Source organism: Babylonia areolata, chromosome 21 (assembly GCF_041734735.1).
Source record: "Babylonia areolata isolate BAREFJ2019XMU chromosome 21, ASM4173473v1, whole genome shotgun sequence".
In the NCBI taxonomy this organism is placed as follows: domain Eukaryota; kingdom Metazoa; phylum Mollusca; class Gastropoda; order Neogastropoda; family Buccinidae; genus Babylonia; species Babylonia areolata.
In genome coordinates, this window is record NC_134896.1 from 1,027,501 (window position 1) to 1,048,015 (window position 20,515).

General features: G+C 46.8%; 1 protein-coding gene across 2 annotated transcripts in view; it reads left to right on the top strand.

Annotated features, from left to right (window-relative positions):
- LOC143296016 (xanthine dehydrogenase/oxidase-like) overlaps positions 1 to 16,605 on the top strand; it is a 103,706-nt gene extending 87,101 nt beyond the window's left edge. For both annotated transcript variants that reach the window (XM_076607756.1, XM_076607757.1), the window contains 7 exons: positions 810 to 938; positions 4,375 to 4,508; positions 5,454 to 5,568; positions 6,345 to 6,431; positions 11,600 to 11,767; positions 13,361 to 13,528; positions 16,348 to 16,605. In XM_076607756.1, the coding sequence (XP_076463871.1) occupies positions 810 to 938; positions 4,375 to 4,508; positions 5,454 to 5,568; positions 6,345 to 6,431; positions 11,600 to 11,767; positions 13,361 to 13,528; positions 16,348 to 16,398 (852 nt within the window). In that variant the 3' untranslated portion in view covers positions 16,399 to 16,605. The remainder of the gene's footprint in view (positions 1 to 809; positions 939 to 4,374; positions 4,509 to 5,453; positions 5,569 to 6,344; positions 6,432 to 11,599; positions 11,768 to 13,360; positions 13,529 to 16,347) is intronic.
- The last annotated feature ends 3,910 nt before the right edge of the window (positions 16,606 to 20,515 follow it).

The window sequence follows — 20,515 nt, forward strand, 5'->3', positions numbered from 1 at the left end:
TGTGCGTGGCAGGTGTTGAAAGTACATCTATAGGTGTGTGTGTGTGGCAGGTGTTGAAAGTACATCTACAGGTGTGTGTGTGTGGCAGGTGTTGAAAGAACATCTACAGGTGTGTGTGTGTGGCAGGTGTTGAAAGAACATCTACAGGTGTGTGTGTGTGCGTGGCAGGTGTTGAAAGTACATCTACAGGTGTGTGTGTGTGTGTGGCAGGTGTTGAAAGTACATCTACAGGTGTGTGTGTGGCAGGTGTTGAAAGAACATCTATATGTGTGTGTGTGGCAGGTGTTGAAAGTACATCTACAGGTGGGTGTGTATGTGTGTGGCAGGTGTTGAAAGAACATCTACAGGTGTGTGTGTGTGTGGCAGGTGTTAAAAACGCCTACAGGTGTGTGTGTGTGGCAGGTGTTAAAAATGCCTACAGGTGTGTGTGTGTGTGGCAGGTGTTAAAAACGCCTACAGGTGTGTGTGGGTGTGACAGGTGTTAACATGCACGGATTGGTGTGACAGGTATTTGTTAAACGAACACCTACAGGTATGTGTAGGTGTAACAGGTGTTAAAAGAACATCTACAGGCTTGTGTGGGTGTGACAGGTGTTGACAACTACAGGTGGGTGTGACAGGTATTAAAAGAACACCTACAAGTGTGTGTGTGTGTGGCAGGTATTAACATCTACAGGTGGGTGTGACAGGTGTTAAAAGAACGCCTACAGGTGTGTGTGGGTGTGACAGGTGTTAAAAGAACGTCTACAGGTGTGTGTGGGTGTGACAGGTGTTAAAAGAACGCCTACAGGTGTGTGTGGGTGTGGCAGGTGGCAAGCCGTGTGCTGGGCGTGCCCCACTCCCTGATCCACATTGCGGAGAGCAGCACCAACACTGTGCCCAACACCACCCCCACTGCCGCCAGCATGTCCTCCGACATCTATGGACAGGCCGTCAGGGTAATGTCGTCATCCCCCTCCTTTTCCTGTCAGCCTCCTCCTCGTTGTCGTCAGTGTCAGCATCATCATGGTTATCATCAGTGTCGGCACTATCTAGTCATCATCATCATCATGGTTATTATCACCATCAGCGATATGCAGTCATCATTGTTATCATGATTATCACCAATGTCAGCGTTATCCAGTCATCATCGTTATCATGATTATCACCAATGTCAGCGTTATTATCATGATTATCACCAATGTCAATGTTATCCAGTCATCATCATTATCATGATTATCACCAATGTCAGCGTTATCCAGTCATCATCGTTATCATGATTATCACCAATGTCAGCGTTATCCAGTCACCATCGTTATCATGATTATCACCAATGTCAGCGTTATGCAGTCATCATCGTTATCATGATTATCACCATCAGCATTGTCCAGTCATTGTTATCATGATTATCACCATCAGCGTTATCCAGTCATCATCGTTATCATGATTATCACCGTCAGCGTTATCCAGTCATCATCGTTATCATGATTATCACCAATGTCAGTGTTATCCAGTCATCATCGTTATCATGATTATCACCGTCAGCGTTATCCAGTCATCATCGTTATCATGATTATCACCAGTGTCAGTGTTATCCAGTCATCATCGTTATCATGATTATCACCAGTGTCAGTGTTATGCAGTCATCATCATTATCATGATTATCACCAGTGTCAGCGTTATGCAGTCATCATCGTTATCATGATTATCACCATCAGCATTGTCCAGTCATTGTTATCATGATTATCACCATCAGCGTTATCCAGTCATCATCGTTATCATGATTATCACCGTCAGCGTTATCCAGTCATCATCATTATCATGATTATCACCAGTGTCAGTGTTATCCAGTCATCATCGTTATCATGATTATCACCAGTGTCAGTGTTATGCAGTCATCATCGTTATCATGATTATCACCAGTGTCAGCGTTATGCAGTCATCATCGTTATCATGATTATCACCAATGTCAGTGTTATGCAGTCATCATCATTATCATGATTATCACCAATGTCAGCGTTATCCAGTCATCATCGTTGTCATGATTATCACCAATGTCAGCGTTATCCAGTCATCATCATCATGATTATCACCAATGTCAGTGTTATCATGATTATCACCGTCAGCATTGTCCAGTCATTGTTATCATGATTATCACCATCAGCGTTATGCAGTCATCATCGTTATCATGATTATCACCATCAGCATTGTCCAGTCATTGTTATCATGATTATCACCATCAGCGTTATCCAGTCATCATCGTTATCATGATTATCACCGTCAGCGTTATCCAGTCATCATCATTATCATGATTATCACCAGTGTCAGTGTTATCCAGTCATCATCGTTATCATGATTATCACCAGTGTCAGTGTTATGCAGTCATCATCGTTATCATGATTATCACCAGTGTCAGCGTTATGCAGTCATCATCGTTATCATGATTATCACCAATGTCAGTGTTATGCAGTCATCATCATTATCATGATTATCACCAATGTCAGCGTTATCCAGTCATCATCGTTGTCATGATTATCACCAATGTCAGCGTTATCCAGTCATCATCATCATGATTATCACCAATGTCAGTGTTATCATGATTATCACCGTCAGCATTATGCAGTCATCATCGTTATCATGATTATCACCAATGTCAGCGTTATCCAGTCATCATCATCATGATTATCAGCAATGTCAGCGTTATCATGATTATCACCGTCAGCATTATGCAGTCATCATCGTTATCATGATTATCACCAATGTCAGCGTTATCCAGTCACCATCGTTATCATGAATTTCATCAGTGTTAGCATCATCTAGTCATCAACATCATCATGGTTATTGTCAGTGCATGGAGTGTTGTGTGAAAGGCGTATATACTTTTGTGCTGGGAGTGTGTGATTGGAAGGAGCATTTCAGTGCAAGGAGTGTAGAAGGGAGCATTTCAGTGCAGGGAGTGAAGGGAGTACTTCAGTGCAGGGAGTACTTCAGTGCAGGGAGTACTTCAGTGCAGGGAGTGAAGGGAGTACTTCAGTGCAGGGAGTGCTTCAGTGCATCAGTGCAGGGAGTACTTCAGTGCAGGGGGTGAAGGGAGTACTTCAGTGAAGGGAGTACTTCAGTACAGGGAGTGAAGGGAGTACTTCAGTACAGGGAGTGAAGGGAGTACTTCAGTGCAGGGAGTGAAGGGAGTACTTCAGTGAAGGGAGTGCTTCAGTGCAGGGAGTACTTCAGTGAAGGGAGTGCAGGGAGTACTTCAGTGCAGGGAGTGCAGGGAGTACTTCAGTGCAGGGAGTACTTCAGTACAGGGAGTGCAGGGAGTACTTCAGTGAAGGGAGTACTTCAGTGCAGGGAGTGCCGGGAGTACTTCAGTGCAGGGAGTATTTCAGTGAAGGGAGTGCAGGGAGTACTTCAGTGAAAGGAGTGCAGGGAGTACTTCAATACAGGGAGTGAAGGGAGTACTTCAGTGCAGGGAGTGAAGGGAGTACTTCAGTGAAGGGAGTGCAGGGAGTACTTCAGTGAAAGGAGTGCAGGGAGTACTTCAATACAGGGAGTGAAGGGAGTACTTCAGTGCTGGTAGTGAAGGGAGTACTTCAGTGCAGGAAGTGAAGGGAGTACTTCAGTGCAGGGAGTACTTCAGTGCAGGGAGTGCAGGGAGTACTTCAGTGCAGGGAGTGCTTCAGTGCCGGGAGTGAAGGGAGTACTTTAGTGCAGGGAGTGAAGGGAGTACTTCAGTGCAGGGAGTACTTCAGTGAAGGGAGTACTTCAGTGCAGGGAGTGCCGGGAGTACTTCAGTGCAGGGAGTACTTCAGTGCAGGAAGTGAAGGGAGTACTTCAGTGAAGAGAGTACTTCAGTGAAGGGAGTACTTCAGTGCTGGGAATGAAGGGAGTACTTCAGTACAGGGAGTGAAGGGAGTACTTCAGTGCTGGGAGTAAAGGGAATACTTCAGTACAGGGAGTACTTCAGTTCTGGGAGTGAAGGGAATACTTCAGTACAGGGATTACTTCAGTGAAGGGAGTGCTTCAGTGCTGGGAGTGAAGGGAGTACTTCAGTGCTGGGAGTGCAGGGAGTACTTCAGTGCAGGGAGTACTTCAGTGCAGGGAGTGAAGGGAGTACTTCAGTGCAGGGAGTGCAGGGAGTACTTCAGTGCAGGGAGTACTTCAGTGCAGGGAGTGAAGGGAGTTCTTCAGTGCAGGGAGTACTTCAGTGCAGGGAGTGAAGGGAGTACTTCAGTGCAGGGAGTGAAGGGAGTACTTCAGTGCTGGTAGTGAAGGGAGTACTTCAGTGCAGGGAGTGAAGGGAGTACTTCAGTGCAGGGAGTACTTCAGTGCAGGGAGTGAAGGGAGTACTTCAGTGCAGGGAGTGAAGGGAGTACTTCAGTGCAGGGAGTGTTGCAGGAAGCCTGTGAGAAGCTACGTGGACGGCTGGACGAGCACCAAAAGAACGTGGGTGACGTCAGTATGGGTTGGGGTCAGCTGGTGGTGTCGGCTTACCAGGCCCGAATCAACCTGTCGGCATCGGGCTTCTTCATGTGAGTTGTCTCTTCCCCTGGCTGTGTGAGTGGTATAGTGTTATATAAGTTGTGCTCTTCCCCTGGCTGTGTGAGTGGTACAGTGTTATATAAGTTGTGCTCTTCGCCTGGCTGTGTGAGTGGTATAGTGTTATAGAAGTTGTGCTCTTCCCCTGGCTGTGTGAGTGGTATAGTGTTATATAAGTTGTGCTCTTTGCCTGGCTGTGTGAGTGGTATAGTGTTATAGAAGTTGTGCTCTTCGCCTGGCTGTGTGAGTGGTATAGTGTTATATAAGTTGTGCTCTTCCCCTGGTTGTGTGAGTGGTACAGTGTTATATAAGTTGTGCTCTTCCCCTGGTTGTGTGAGTGGTATAGTGTTATATAAGTTGTGCTCTTTGCCTGGTTGTGTGAGTGGTATAGTGTTATATAAGTTGTGCTCTTTGCCCTGCTGTGTGAGTGGTATAGTGTTATATAAGTTGTGCTCTTCCCCTGGCTGTGTGAGTGGTACAGTGTTATATAAGTTGTGCTCTTTGCCTGGCTGTGTGAGTGGTATAGTGTTATATAAGTTGTGCTCTTCCCCTGGCTGTGTGAGTGGTACAGTGTTATATAAGTTGTGCTCTTCCCCTGGCTGTGTGAGTGGTATAGTGTTATATAAGTTGTGCTCTTTGCCCTGCCACACTGTGAGTGGTACAGTATCATGTCATGTTGTACACTTCGCTTGGCTGTACACTTCGCCTGGCTATGTGAGTGGTATCAGTTCATTTCTTCATGCGAGTTGTGCAAGTAGCCTGGCTGTGTGAGTGATACAGTGTTACATAATGTGAGTTGTACACTTCACATGGCTGTGTGAGTGGTATAATGTCATCACCTGATGTAAAATGATGTATAGTTCACTCTGCTGTGGTGTGTGTGTGTGTGTGTGTGTGTGTGTGTGTGGGTGTGTGCGTGCGTGCATGCATGCGTGCAGAGTACCAGAGATCAACTATGACTTTGCAACCAACACAGGCATGGCCTATGCTTACTTCAGCTATGGGGCAGCCTGTTCTGAAGTGGAGATTGACTGCCTGACCGGTGACCACAAGGTCTTCCTGGCATTCCTGTCGCTATTTTCTCTTCTGTCCTTCCTCTTTCTGGTCCTCTTCTTCATCAGTATGACACAGACCAATGACATCGTTACCAGTGTTAGTTAGAGGGATGGAAAAAAAGACTAACATCCATGATAATAATGATAATGATGATAATGATAATGATAATATTGGTAGTGGGATTTTAGTTTATTATCATCGTTAATACTGTTGCTGTTGTTCTTATGATTGCATAAATTGATCATGAAACATAGTGGTTAGATGTGTACCATTGTTAAACAGACTTGTGAAGTGTGTACCATTGTTAAACAGACTGGTAAGATGTGTACCTTTGTTAAACAGACTGGTAAGATGTGTATCATTCTTAAACAGATTGGTAAGATTTGTACTGTTGTTAAACAGACTGGTGATATGTGTACCTTTGTTAAAGAGATTGGTGAGAATGAGATGTGTACTATTGTTAAAAAGACTGGTAATATGTGTACCATTGTTAAACAGACTGGTAAGATGTGTAACATTGTCGAAAAAAAAAAGTTGAGATGTGTACTGTTGTTAAACAGACTGGTAAGATGTGTACCTTTGTTAAACAGATTGGTGAGCATGAGATGTGTACCATTGTTAAACAGACTGGTAAGATGTGTAACATTGTCAAAACAAATTGTTGAGATGTGTGCTGTTGTTAAACAGTTTGGTGAGATGAGCACTGCTGTGAAGCCAGGTGATGCCACACCAGGTGACAACCATGGCTGATGATGTTGAGGTGATGTCAACAGGTGCTGAGGACTGACATTGTGATGGATGTCGGAAAAAGTCTGAACCCCACCATTGATATCGGACAGATTGAGGGCGCCTTCATGCAGGTGAGAGCCAGCTTGGGTTATCAGTGGTGTCAGGTAGAGACAGGGTCATGTCAGGTGTGTAATCCAGGTAGGGTTATCAGTAGTGTCAGGTTGAGACAGGGTCATGTCAGGTGTTTAATCCAGGTAGGGTTAACAGTAGTGTCAGGTAGAGACAGGGTCATGTCAGGTGTTTAATCCAGGTAGGGTTAACAGTGACATCAGGTAGAGACAGGGTCATGTCAGGTGTTTAATCCAGGTAGGGTTATCAGTAGTGTCAGGTTGAGACAGGGTCATGTCAGGTGTTTAATCCAGGTAGGGTTAACAGTAGTGTCAGGTAGAGACAGGGTCATGTCAGGTGTTTAATCCAGGTAGGGTTAACAGTAGTGTCAGGTAGAGACAGGGTCGTGTCAGGTGTTTAATCCAGGTAGGGTTAACAGTAGTGTCAGGTAGAGACAGGGTCATGTCAGGTGTTTAATCCAGGTAGGGTTAACAGTGGTGTCAGGTAGAGACAGGGTCATGTCAGGTGTTTAATCCAGGTAGGGTTAACAGTGACATCAGGTAGAGACAGGGTCATGTCAGGTGTTTAATCCAGGTAGGGTTAACAGTGACATCAGGTAGAGACAGGGTCATGTCAGGTGAAAAAATGTCTCATTCTGGTGAAATGAAATTGAGAGGAGGAGGGAGGTGATGGTGTAAAGGAGGTGTGGGATGATGGGGTGGATGGTGGAATGATGGGGTGGATGACGGGGTGGATGATGGGATGATGGGGTGGATGGTGGACTGATGGGGTGGATGACGGGGTGGATGACGGGGTGGACGGTGCAATGATGGGGTGGATGATGGGGTGGATGACGGGGTGGATGGTGGAATGATGGGGTGGATGATGGAATGATGGGGATGGTGGAATGATGTGACAGGGTGGAAGGATGGGGTGGATGGTGGAATGATGGGGTGGATAGTGGGATGATGGGGAGGATGGTGGAATGACAGGGTGGATAGTGGAATGATGGGGTGGATGGTGGAATGACAGTTTGGATAGTGAGATGATGGGGTGGATGGTGGAATGACAGGGTGGATAGTGGGTCGATGGGGTGGATGGTGGAATGATGGGGTGGATGGTGGAATGATGGGGTGGATGATGGAATGATGTGGTGGATGATGGAATGATGGGGTGGATGGTGGGATGATGGGGTGGATAATGGGGTGGATGATGGAATGATGGGGTGGATGATGGAATGATGGGGTGGATGTTGAAATGATGGGGTGGATGATGAAATGATGGTGTAGATGGTGGAATAATGTGACAGGGTGGAATGATGGAGTGGATGTTGGAATGATGGGGTGGATGGTGGAATAATGTGACAGGGTGGAATGATGGCGTAGATGGTGGAATAACAGGGTGGATGGTGGGATGATGGGGTGGATGGTAGGATGATGGGGTGGATGATGGAATGACAGGGTGGATAGTGGGATGATGGGGTGGATGGTGGGATGATGGGGTGGATGGTGGGATGATGGGGTAAATGATGGAGTGACAGGGTGGATAGTGGGATGATGGGGTGGATGGTGGAATGATGGGGTGGATGGTGGGGTGACAGGGTGGATGGTGGAATGACGGGGTGGATGGTGAGGTGACAGGGTGGATGGTGAGTTGACAGGGTGGATGGTGGAATGACGGGGTGGATGGTGGGATGATGGGGTGGATGGTGGGATGATGGGGTAAATGATGGAGTGACAGGGTGGATAGTGGGATGATGGGGTGGATGGTGGAATGATGGGGTGGATGGTGGGATGATGGGGTGGATGGTGGGATGATGGGGTAAATGATGGAGTGACAGGGTGGATAGTGGGATGATGGGGTGGATGGTGGAATGATGGGGTGGATGATGGAATGATGGGGTGGATGGTGGAATGATGGGGTGGATGGTGGGATGATGGGGTAAATGATGGAGTGACAGGGTGGATAGTGGGATGATGGGGTGGATGGTGGAATGATGGGGTGGATGGTGGGATGATGGGGTGGATGGTGGGATGATGGGGTAAATGATGGAGTGACAGGGTGGATAGTGGGATGATGGGGTGGATGGTGGAATGATGGGGTGGATGGTGGGATGATGGGGTGGATGGTGGGATGATGGGGTAAATGATGGAGTGACAGGGTGGATAGTGGGATGATGGGGTGGATGGTGGAATGATGGGGTGGATGATGGAATGACAGGGTGGATAGTGGGATGATGGGGTGGATGGTGAAATGACAGGGTGGATAGTGGGATGATTGGGTGGATGGTGGAATGATGGGGTGGAAGATGGGGTGGATGATGGAATGACAGGGTGGATGATGGGGTGGATGGTGGAATGACAGGGTGGATAGTTGGGTGATGGGGTGGATGGTGGAATGATGGGGTGGATAGTGGGATGATGGGGTGGATGGTGGAATGATGGGGTGGATAGTGGGATGATGGGGTGGATGGTGGAATGATGGGGTGGAAGATGGGGTGGATGATGGAATGACAGGGTGGATGATGGGGTGGATGGTGGAATGACAGGGTGGATAGTTGGGTGATGGGGTGGATGGTGGAATGATGGGGTGGATAGTGGGATGATGGGGTGGATGGTGGAATGATGGGGTGGGTGGTAGAATGATGGGGTGGATAGTGGAATGATGAGATGGATGATGGGGTGGATGATGGGGTGGATAGTGGGATGGTTGGGTGGATAGTGGAATGATGAGATGGATGATGGGGTGGATGGTGGAATGATGGGGTGGATGGTGGGATGGTGGGGTGGATAGTGGGATGGTGGGGTGGATGGTGGAATGACAGGGTGGATGGTGGGATGATGGGGTGGATGGTGGGATGGTGGGGTGGATAGTGGAATGATGGGGTGGATGGTGGAATGACAGGGTGGATGGTGGGATGATGGGGTGGATGGTGGGATGATGGGGTGGATTGTGGAATGATGAGATGGATGATGAAATGATTGGGTGGATGGTATAATGACAGGGTGGATGGTGGAATGATGGGATGGGTGACAGGGTGGATGGTATAATGACAGGGTGGATGGTGGAATGATGGGGTGGATGGTGGAATGACAGTGAGAATGATGGGGTGGATGGTGAGGTGACAGGGTGGATGGTGAGGTGACAGGGTGGATGGTGAGGTGACAGGGTGGATGGTGAGGTGACAGGGTGGATGGTGGAATGACAGGGTGGATGGTGAGGTGACAGGGTGGATGGTGGAATGACAGGGTGGATGGTGGAATGACAGGGTGGATGGTGAGGTGACAGGGTGGATGGTGGAATGACAGGGTGGATGGTGAGGTGACAGGGTGGATGGTGGAATGATGGGGTGGATGGTGGAATGACGGGGTGGATGGTGAGGTGACAGGGTGGATGGTGGAATGATGGGGTGGATGGTGGAATGACGGGGTGGATGGTGAGGTGACAGGGTGGATGGTGGAATGATGGGGTGGATGGTGAGGTGACAGGGTGGATGGTGGAATGACAGGGTGGATGGTGAGGTGACAGGGTGGATGGTGGAATGACAGGGTGGATGGTGGAATGACAGGGTGGATGGTGAGGTGACAGGGTGGATGGTGGAATGACGGGGTGGATGGTGAGGTGACAGGGTGGATGGTGGAATGACGGGGTGGATGGTGAGTTGACAGGGTGGATGGTGGAATGATGGGGTGGATGGTGAGGTGACAGGGTGGATGGTGGAATGACGGGGTGGATGGTGAGGTGACAGGGTGGATGGTGGAATGACGGGGTGGATGGTGAGGTGACAGGGTGGATGGTGGAATGACAGGGTGGATGGTGAGGTGACAGGGTGGATGGTGGAATGACAGGGTGGATGGTGAGGTGACAGGGTGGATGGTGGAATGATGGGGTGGATGGTGAGGTGACAGGGTGGATGGTGGAATGACAGGGTGGATGGTGAGGTGACAGGGTGGATGGTGGAATGATGGGGTGGATGGTGGAATGATGGGGTGGATGGTGAGGTGACAGGGTGGATGGTGGAATGACGGGGTGGATGGTGAGGTGACAGGGTGGATGGTGAGGTGACAGGGTGGATGGTGGAATGATGGGGTGGATGGTGAGGTGACAGGGTGGATGGTAGAATGACAGGGTGGATGGTGGAATGATGGGGTGGATGGTGGAATGACGGGGTGGATGGTGAGGTGACAGGGTGGATGGTGGAATGACGGGGTGGATGGTGGAATGATGGGGTGGATGGTGAGGTGACAGGGTGGATGGTGGAATGATGGGGTGGATGGTGGAATGATGGGGTGGATGGTGGAATGATGGGGTGGATGGTGGAATGATGGGGTGGATGGTGGAATGATGGGGTGGATGGTGGAATGATGGGGTGGATGGTGGAATGACGGGGTGGATGGTGAGGTGACAGGGTGGATGGTGGAATGACGGGGTGGATGGTGAGGTGACAGGGTGGATGGTGGAATGATGGGGTGGATGGTGGAATGATGGGGTGGATGGTGGAATGATGGGGTGGATGGTGGATGGTGGAATGATGGGTTGGATGGAGGAATGATGGGGTGGATGGTGGAATGATGGGGTGGATGGTGGAATGATGGGGTGGATGGTGGAATGATGGGGTGGATGGTGGAATGATGGGGTGGATGGTGAGGTGACAGGGTGGATGGTGGAATGATGGGGTGGATGGTGGAATGATGGGTTGGATGGTGGAATGATGGGGTGGATGGTGGAATGATGGGGTGGATGGAGGAATGATGGGGTGGATGGTGGAATGACGGGGTGGATGGTGAGGTGACGGGGTGGATGGTGGAATGACGGGGTGGATGGTAGAATGATGGGGTGGATGGTGGAATGATGGGGTGGATGGTGAGGTGACAGGATGGATGGTGGAATGACAGGGTGGATGGTGGAATGATGGGGTGGATGGTAAGGTGACAGGGTGGATGGTGGAATGATGGGGTGGATGGTGAGGTGACAGGGTGGATGGTAGAATGACAGGGTGGATGGTGGAATGATGGGGTGGATGGTGAGGTGACAGGGTGGATGGTAGAATGACAGGGTGGATGGTGGAATGATGGGGTGGATGGTGAGGTGACAGGGTGGATGGTAGAATGACAGGGTGGATGGTGGAATGATGGGGTGGATGGTGAGGTGACAGGGTGGACGGTGGAATGACTGGGTGGATGTGTCATAGGGGTACGGCCTGATGGTGTTGGAGCAGTACAAGGTTCGGCCGGATGGCACACTGCTGACTCGAGGACCCGGCAGTTACAAGATCCCCTCCCTGGGCAACATCCCTGCCGTCTTCAACGTCTCTCTGCTGAGACACAGCCACAACCCCAGGGCCATCTTCTCCTCTAAGGTCCTCCTGTTTGCTGGTTCTCCTCTCTTTTCTCTGCTCTTCTCTTTCTCTTTCACCTTTCTCTTTCTCTTTCACCTTTCTCTTTCTCTTTCACCTTTCTCTTTCTCTTTCACCTTTCTCTTTCTCTTTCACCTTTCTCCTTCTCTTTCACATTTCTCTTTCACCTTTCTATTTTCTCTTTCTCTTTCACCTTTCTCCTTCTCTTTCACATTTCTCTTTCACCTTTCTATTTTCTCTTTCTCTTTTACCTTTCTCTTTTCTCTGTCACCTTTCATTTTTCTCTTTCACTTTTCTCTTTCACCTTTACCTTTCTCTTTCTCTTTCACCTTTCTCTTTTCTCTGTATCTTTTGTCTGTCTCTTTTCTCTTTCTCTTTCATCTTTTTCTTTCACCTTTCTCTTTTCTCTTTCTCTTTCACCTGTCTTTTTTCTCTTTCACTTTTCTCGTTCTCTTTCGTCTTTCTCTTTCACCTTTCTCTTTCTCCTTTCTCTTTCACCTTTCTCTTTCTCCTTTCTCTTTCACCTTTCTCTTTCTCTTTCACCTTTCTCTTTCACTTTTCTCTTTCTCTTTCACCTTTCTTTTTTCTCTTTCACCTTTCTCTTTCTCTGTCACCTTTTTCTTTTCTTTCTCTTTCACCTTTCTCTCTTTTCACCTTTCTCTTTCCCATTTTCCCCAGTTCTGTGTCATCCACGTCTCTCTAATGTGGCACAGCCACATCCCCAGGATCTCCTTTCTTTCCACGGTCCTCCTCCTGTCTGTCCCTTCTCTCTTTCCTTCTCTCTCTGTCCTCCTGTTTTTCCTTTTCTTTTCTTGCCTTTCTCTTTCACCTTTCTCTCTGTTCTGTGTTTTAAAAGTCTCTCTGATGTGGTGTGAAGACAGCCCCAGCGTCGTTGTCTTTCCGTGGGCCTACTGTCTGTCTGTCTCTTCTCTCTTTCCTTCTCTCTCTGTCGTCATGTTTTATCTTTTCGTTTCTTGTCTTTCCCTTTCACCTTTCTCTGTTTTCTTCTCTTTCTCTCCGTTGTGTGTCTTTTTCAATGACTGTGATGTGGCCTGAAGACAGCCCCAGGGTCATCTTCCTCACCATGCTTCTCTTTCTTTCTCTTTCTTCTTTCTTTTGTCCTTCTCTTTCTCCTTTGCCTTTCTCTTTCTTCATCCCTTTGATTTTCCTCTTTTGTTTTTCCCCATTCTCTCTGTTCGTCTCTTTCCCATTTCTCTCTTTTGTATCTATCTATCTATCTATCTATCTATCTATGTACCTCCCCCCTCTCTCTCTCAGAATAATGGCAGATATGTAAGTAGGCCAGTGTGCTAATGTCTCCACCATTGGAAAATGAAAGATTCATGCATTCATTCATTCATTCATTCTCTGTGTGTGTGTGTGTGTGTATATATATATATATATATATATATATATATATATATGTTATGTATCCATGTAGATAGATAGATAGATAGATATTCTTTTATTTGCTTATTCGGTTGGTTTTTTTGTTTTGTTTTTTTTCATTTTATTTTATTTCATTTCATTTTATTTCGCTTTGTTTGATCTAATTTTATTTTATTATATTATCTTTCCTTTCCTTTCTGTGTGCAGGGTGTGGGTGAGCCGCCCCTGTTCCTGGCGGCTTCAGTGCTGCATGCAGTGCAGGATGCTGTCATGTCCGCCCGCCGTGACGCCGCCCTGCCGCCCTTCACCACCTTCCACACCCCCGCCACGCCTGACCGCATCCGCCTGGCCTGTGTCGACCGCTTCACTCAGCAGGTCAGTAGTCATGGATGGACCGCTTCACTCAGCAGGTCAGTAGTCATGGACCGCTTCACTCAGCAGGTCAGTAGTCATGGACCGCTTCACTCAGCAGGTCAGTCATCATGGATGGACCGCTTCACTCAACAGGTCAGTAGTCATGGACCACTTCACTCAGCAGGTCAGTAGTCATGGATGGACCGCTTCACTGAACAGGTCAGTAGTCATGGACCACTTCACTCAGCAGGTCAGTAGTCATGGACCACTTCACTCAGCAGGTCAGTCGTCATGGACCACTTCACTCAGCAGGTCAGTCGTCATGGACCACTTCACTCAACAGGTCAGTAGTCATGGATGGACCACTTCACTCAACAGGTCAGTAGTCATGGATGGACCACTTCACTCAACAGGTCAGTAGTCATGGATGGACCACTTCACTCAGCAGGTCAGTAGTCATGGATGGACCACTTCACTCAACAGGTCAATAGTCATGGACCGCTTCACTCAGCAGGTCAGTAGTCATGGACCACTTCACTCAGCAGGTCAGTAGTCATGGACCACTTCACTCAGCAGGTCAGTAGTCATGGACCACTTCACTCAGCAGGTCACTAGTCATGGACCACTTCACTCAGCAGGTCAGTAGTCATGGACCGCTTCACTCAGCAGGTCAGTAGTCATGGACCACTTCACTCAGCAGGTCAGTAGTCATGGACCGCTTCACTCAGCAGGTCAGTCGTCATGGACCACTTCACTCAACAGGTCAGTAGTCATGGATGGACCGCTTCACTCAACAGGTCAGTAGTCATGGACCGCTTCACTCAGCAGGTCAGTAGTCATGGACCGCTTCACTCAGCAGGTCAGTAGTCATGGATGGACCGCTTCACTCAGCAGGTCAGTCGTCATGGACCGCTTCACTCAGCAGGTCAGTAGTCATGGATGGACTGCTTCACTCAACAGGTCAGTAGTCATGAATGGACTGCTTCACTCAGCAGGTCAGTAGTCATGAATGGACTGCTTCACTCAGCAGGTCAGTAGTCATGGACCACTTCACTCAGCAGGTCACTAGTCATGGACCACTTCACTCAGCAGGTCACTAGTCATGGACCACTTCACTCAGCAGGTCAATAGTCATGGACCACTTCACTCAGCAGGTCAGTAGTCATGGACCACTTCACTCAGCAGGTCAGTAGTCATGGACCGCTTCACTCAGCAGGTCAGTAGTCATGGATGGACCACTTCACTCAGCAGGTCAGTAGTCATGGACCACTTCACTCAGCAGGTCAGTCGTCATGGACCGCTTCACTCAGCAGGTCAGTAGTCATGGATGGACCACTTCACTCAGCAGGTGAGTAGTCATGGATGGACCACTTCACTCAGCAGGTGAGTAGTCATGGACCGCTTCACTCAGCAGGACAGTAGTCATGGATGGACCACTTCACTCAGCAGGTCAATAGTCATGGATGGACCACTTCACTCAGCAGGTCAGTAGTCATGGATGGACCGCTTCACTCAGCAGGTCAGTAGTCATGGATGGACCGCTTCACTCAGCAGGTCAGTAGTCATGGATGGACCGCTTCACTCAGCAGGTCAGTAGTCATGGACCGCTTCACTCAGCAGGTCAGTAGTCATGGACCGCTTCACTCAGCAGGTCAGTAGTCATGGACCACTTCACTCAGCAGGTCAGTAGTCATGGACCACTTCACTCAGCAGGTCAGTAGTCATGGACCACTTCACTCAGCAGGTCAGTAGTCATGGATGGACCACTTCACTCAGCAGGTCAGTAGTCATGGACCGCTTCACTCAGCAGGTCAGTAGTCATGGATGGACCACTTCACTCAGCAGGTCAGTAGTCATGGATGGACCGCTTCACTCAGCAGGTCAGTAGTCATGGACCGCTTCACTCAGCAGGTCAGTAGTCATGGATGGACCACTTCACTCAGCAGGTCAGTAGTCATGGATGGACCACTTCACTCAGCAGGTCAGTAGTCATGGATGGACCGCTTCACTCAACAGGTCAGTAGTCATGGACCACTTCACTCAGCAGGTCAGTAGTCATGGATGGACCGCTTCACTGAACAGGTCAGTAGTCATGGACCACTTCACTTAACAGGTCAGTAGTCATGGACCACTTCACTCAGCAGGTCAGTCGTCATGGACCACTTCACTCAGCAGGTCAGTCGTCATGGACCGCTTCACTCAACAGGTCAGTAGTCATGGACTGCTTCACTCAACAGGTCAGTAGTCATGGACTGCTTCACTCAGCAGGTCACTAGTCATGGACCACTTCACTCAGCAGGTCAGTAGTCATGGACCACTTCACTCAACAGGTCAGTAGTCATGGACCACTTCACTCAGCAGGTCAGTAGTCATGGACCGCTTCACTCAGCAGGTCAGTAGTCATGGACCACTTCACTCAGCAGGTCAGTAGTCATGGACCACTTCACTCAGCAGGTCACTAGTCATGGACCACTTCACTCAGCAGGTCAGTAGTCATGGACCACTTCACTCAGCAGGTCAGTAGTCATGGACCGCTTCACTCAGCAGGTCAGTAGTCATGGACCACTTCACTCAGCAGGTCAGTAGTCATGGATGGACCGCTTCACTCAGCAGGTCAGTAGTCATGGACCGCTTCACTCAACAGGTCAGTAATGCCTTTGAGTTGTATCAAAACTGAAAGATTTCCAATCAGCATGCTGGACAGAACTATGTCCTCAGTACAGATGTATATGTTGTCATGTGCAAGCACGGAACATGGGTCTGTTCTGTAGTTTTTGAAACAATGGTTTTGTGTGTGTGTGTGTGTGTGTGTGTGTGTGTGTGTGTGATATTCTGTGCAGTTTGACATGGAAGACAATGGACCAGTCACACCTTGGTACGTGGAACTGTAGGAGGAAGCAGGGCTCTACATCTGTCTTCTGTGCCCTGGTGACATCTGTCTTCTGTGCCCTGATGACATCTGTCTTCTGTGCCCTGGTGACATCTGTCTTCTGTGCCCTGGTGACATCTGTCTTCTGTGCCCTGGTGACATCTATCTTCTGTGCCCTGGTGACATCTGTCTTCTGTGCCCTGGTGACATCTGTCTTCTGTGCCCTGATGACATCTGTCTTCTGTGCCCTGGTGACATCTGTCTTCTGTGCCCTGGTGACATCTGTCTTCTGTGCCCCTGATGACCACATCTGTCGGCATTCAGAATGTGGTTTGTCATCTTCGTATCTGATCTGCATCTGTAATCTATTCACTGATGACCACATCTGACAGTACTCAGAATGATCTATTTTGTCTTCTTCGTATCTGATTTGCATCTGTAATCTATTCACTGATGACCACATCTGACAGTACTCAGAATGATCTATTTTGTCTTCTTCGTATCTGATTTGCATCTGTAATCTGTTCACTGATGACCACATCTGACAGTACTCAGAATGATCTATTTTGTCTTCTTCGTATCTGATCTGCATCTGTAATCTATTCACTGATGACCACATCTGACAGTACTCAGAATGATCTGTTTTGTCTTCTTCGTATCTGATTTGCATCTGTCTTCTTTTCCCTGGTGACCACATCTGACTGTTCACAAGGATGTATGAATTTTCTCTGATCTCTATCTGCCTTCTGTTGCCTTATGACCATATCTATGTGTTGTTGTTGTTATTATTTTTATTATTATGAGCATTTATGCCTTATCTTGAAAAATAAAAGCCCTAGTCATTTACAAATAGAACACATATGTAAATATTAAAAAGGGAAAAATTGAACACAAGATAACAAACATCATTAAAACTTATTCATCCCCCCCAACCCCCCCCCCCCCCCCCCCAACCTCCCCCCCCTCCCCCCCACACACACACCCGCAATACACACAAGCACACGCAAGTCAGAGCACACAATCGTAAATAGTACACAATCAAAAATACTACCAAATAGTCATTTTTGTTGTTACTGATGACCATGTCTGACAGTATTCAGAATGGTGTGTTTTGTCTCCTTCATATCTCATCTCCTTCTGCCTTCTGTTGCCTGATGACCACATCTGTGTGTTCTGTTACGACCACATCTGACAGTATTCAGAATGGTGTATTTTGTCATCTTCATATCTGATCTGCATCTGTAATCTGTTGCCTGATGACCACATCTGTGTGTTCTGTTACGACCACATCTGACAGTATTCAGAATGATGTATTTTGTCATCTTCATATCTGATCTGCATCTGTAATCTGTTCCCTGATGACATCTGACAGTATTCAGAATGGTGTATTTTGTCATCTTCATATCTGATCTGCATCTGTAATCTGTTCCCTGATGACATCTGACAGTATTCAGAATGGTGTATTTTGTCATCTTCATATCTGATCTGCATCTGTAATCTGTTCCCTGATGACATCTGACAGTATTCAGAATGGTGTATTTTGTCATCTTCATATCTGATCTCCATCTGTAATCTGTTTCCTGATGACATCTGACAGTATTCAGAATGGTGTATTTTGTCATCTTCATATCTGATCTGCATCTGTAATCTGTTGCCTGATGACCACATCTGTGTGTTCTGTTACGACCACATCTGACAGTATTCAGAATGATGTATTTTGTCATCTTCATATCTGATCTGCATCTGTAATCTGTTCCCTGATGACCACATCTGTCAGTATTCAGAATGGTGTATTTTGTCATCTTCATATCTGATCTGCATCTGTAATCTGTTCCCTGATGACATCTGACAGTATTCAGAATGATGTATTTTGTCATCTTCATATCTGATCTGCATCTGTAATCTGCTCCCTGATGACCACATCTGTCAGTATTCAGAATGGTGTGTTTTGTCATCTTCATATCTGATCTGCATCTGTAATCTGCTCCCTGATGACATCTGACAGTATTCAGAATGATGTATTTTGTCATCTTCATATCTGATCTGCATCTGTAATCTGTTCCCTGATGACCACATCTGTCAGTATTCAGAATGATGTGTTTTGTCATCTTCATATCTGATCTGCATCTGTAATCTGTTCCCTGATGACCACATCTGTCAGTATTCAGAATGATGTGTTTTGTCATCTTCAGATCTTATCCCCATCTGTTTCTGGTTCATGATGACCACATCTGACAGTATTTGGAATGGTGTATTTTGTCTTCTTCATATCTGATATCCATTTGTGTTGTGTTCCCTGGTCACATCTGACAGTATTCAGAGTGATGTACTTGCATTTTGTCTCCATATCTGATGTACATCTGTCTTTTGTTGCCTGATGACCATATGTGTGTGTTCCCAGATGACCACATCTGACAGTATTCAGATTAATGTATTTTGTCTCCGTCATATCTAACGTACATCTGTTTTCTAATCCCTGATGACCACATCTGACAGTATTCAGAATACAAAATACAGAATACTTTATTATCTCAGCAAGAGAAATTCATATGTTGTGTAAAACAGAAAAACATCACGAGAAAATTACAGTCATTCAACATGTATATAGATATACCATGTTAATTAAGATTTAAACCTAGGGCAAACCATCATTACAATCAATAATCACAGTAGACAACAACAACAGAAACCCTTAAAAAGTAATTTACAGTAAATCAGACATACACTGTCACAGCCATACACACATACAGTAATAATCACTGTCACAGCCATACACACATGTAGTAATAATCACTGTCACAGTCATACACACATGCAGTAATAATCACTGCCACAGCCATACACACATGCAGTAATAATCACTGCCACAGCCATACACACATGCAGTAATCAGTCACAGCCATAAATCACAGTGCCACAGCCATACACACATGTAGTAATAATCACTGTCACAGCCATACACACATGCAGTAATAATCACTGTCACAGCCATACACACATGTAGTAATAATCACTGTCACAGCCATACACACATGCAGTAATAATCACTGTCACAGCCATACACACATGCAGTAATAATCACTGTCACAGCCATACACACATGCAGTAATAATCACTGTCACAGCCATACACACATGTAGTAATAATCACTGTCACAGCCATACACACATGCAGTAATAATCACTGTCACAGCCATACACACATGCAGTAATAATCACTGTCACAGCCATACACACATGCAATAATAATCACAGTTAAATGATAGACATAACAGTTTACTGCAAGTTGACATAGACATATAATAGCGGTGTGCAATTTGTAGTACTTTGAGGTAAGATGTCCTGATGTACTTTGAGTTAAGATGTTAAGATGAATGATGTATTTTGTCATCTTCATATCTGTATCTCCATCAGTCTTTTCTTCCCTGATGACCATGTTTTCCTAATTCCAGGTGACCTTGTTCACAATGACGTGTTTTTTGTCTCCTTTATGTTCCAGTAGTATCGTTACAGGGAGCAAGGTGGCACAGTGGTTAAGACACTCTGCTGCCAGTACAGAGAGTCCGTGAGGGTGTGGGTTCGAATCCCACTCTAGCCCTTTCTCCCAAGTTTGACTGGAAAATCAAACTGAGCGTCTAGTCTTTCAAAAGAGATGATAAACTGAGGTCCTGTGAGCAGCACGCACTTAGCACACTGAAAAAGAACCCACGGCATCTAGCGTGTTGTTCTCTTGCAAAATTATGTAAAAAGAAATCCACTCTGATAGGTACACAAATATAACAGCATGCACTCCAGGCCTGACAAGTGCGTTGGATTATGCTGCTGTCAGACATCTGCCTAGCAGATGTGGTGTAGCATATATGGATTTGTCCGAACGCAGTGACACCTCCTTGAGAAACTGAAACTGAAACTGTGGTAACAGTGTATAGAATAACACAGAATGAATACCCAAAAACTCCAAGATAATCATATCAGATATTGACGTAATGTATTGAAAAATGATGAGAAAATTTTTTAAATAGAAAATTCAAAACTTTTATGGAGGAGAAAAATATATTTTCCATTGTTTCTTAGGATGTTGCATCATGTTGTGAGTGCATGATGGATTTTAACCAGATTCTGTTTTTATTTCCTATGTAC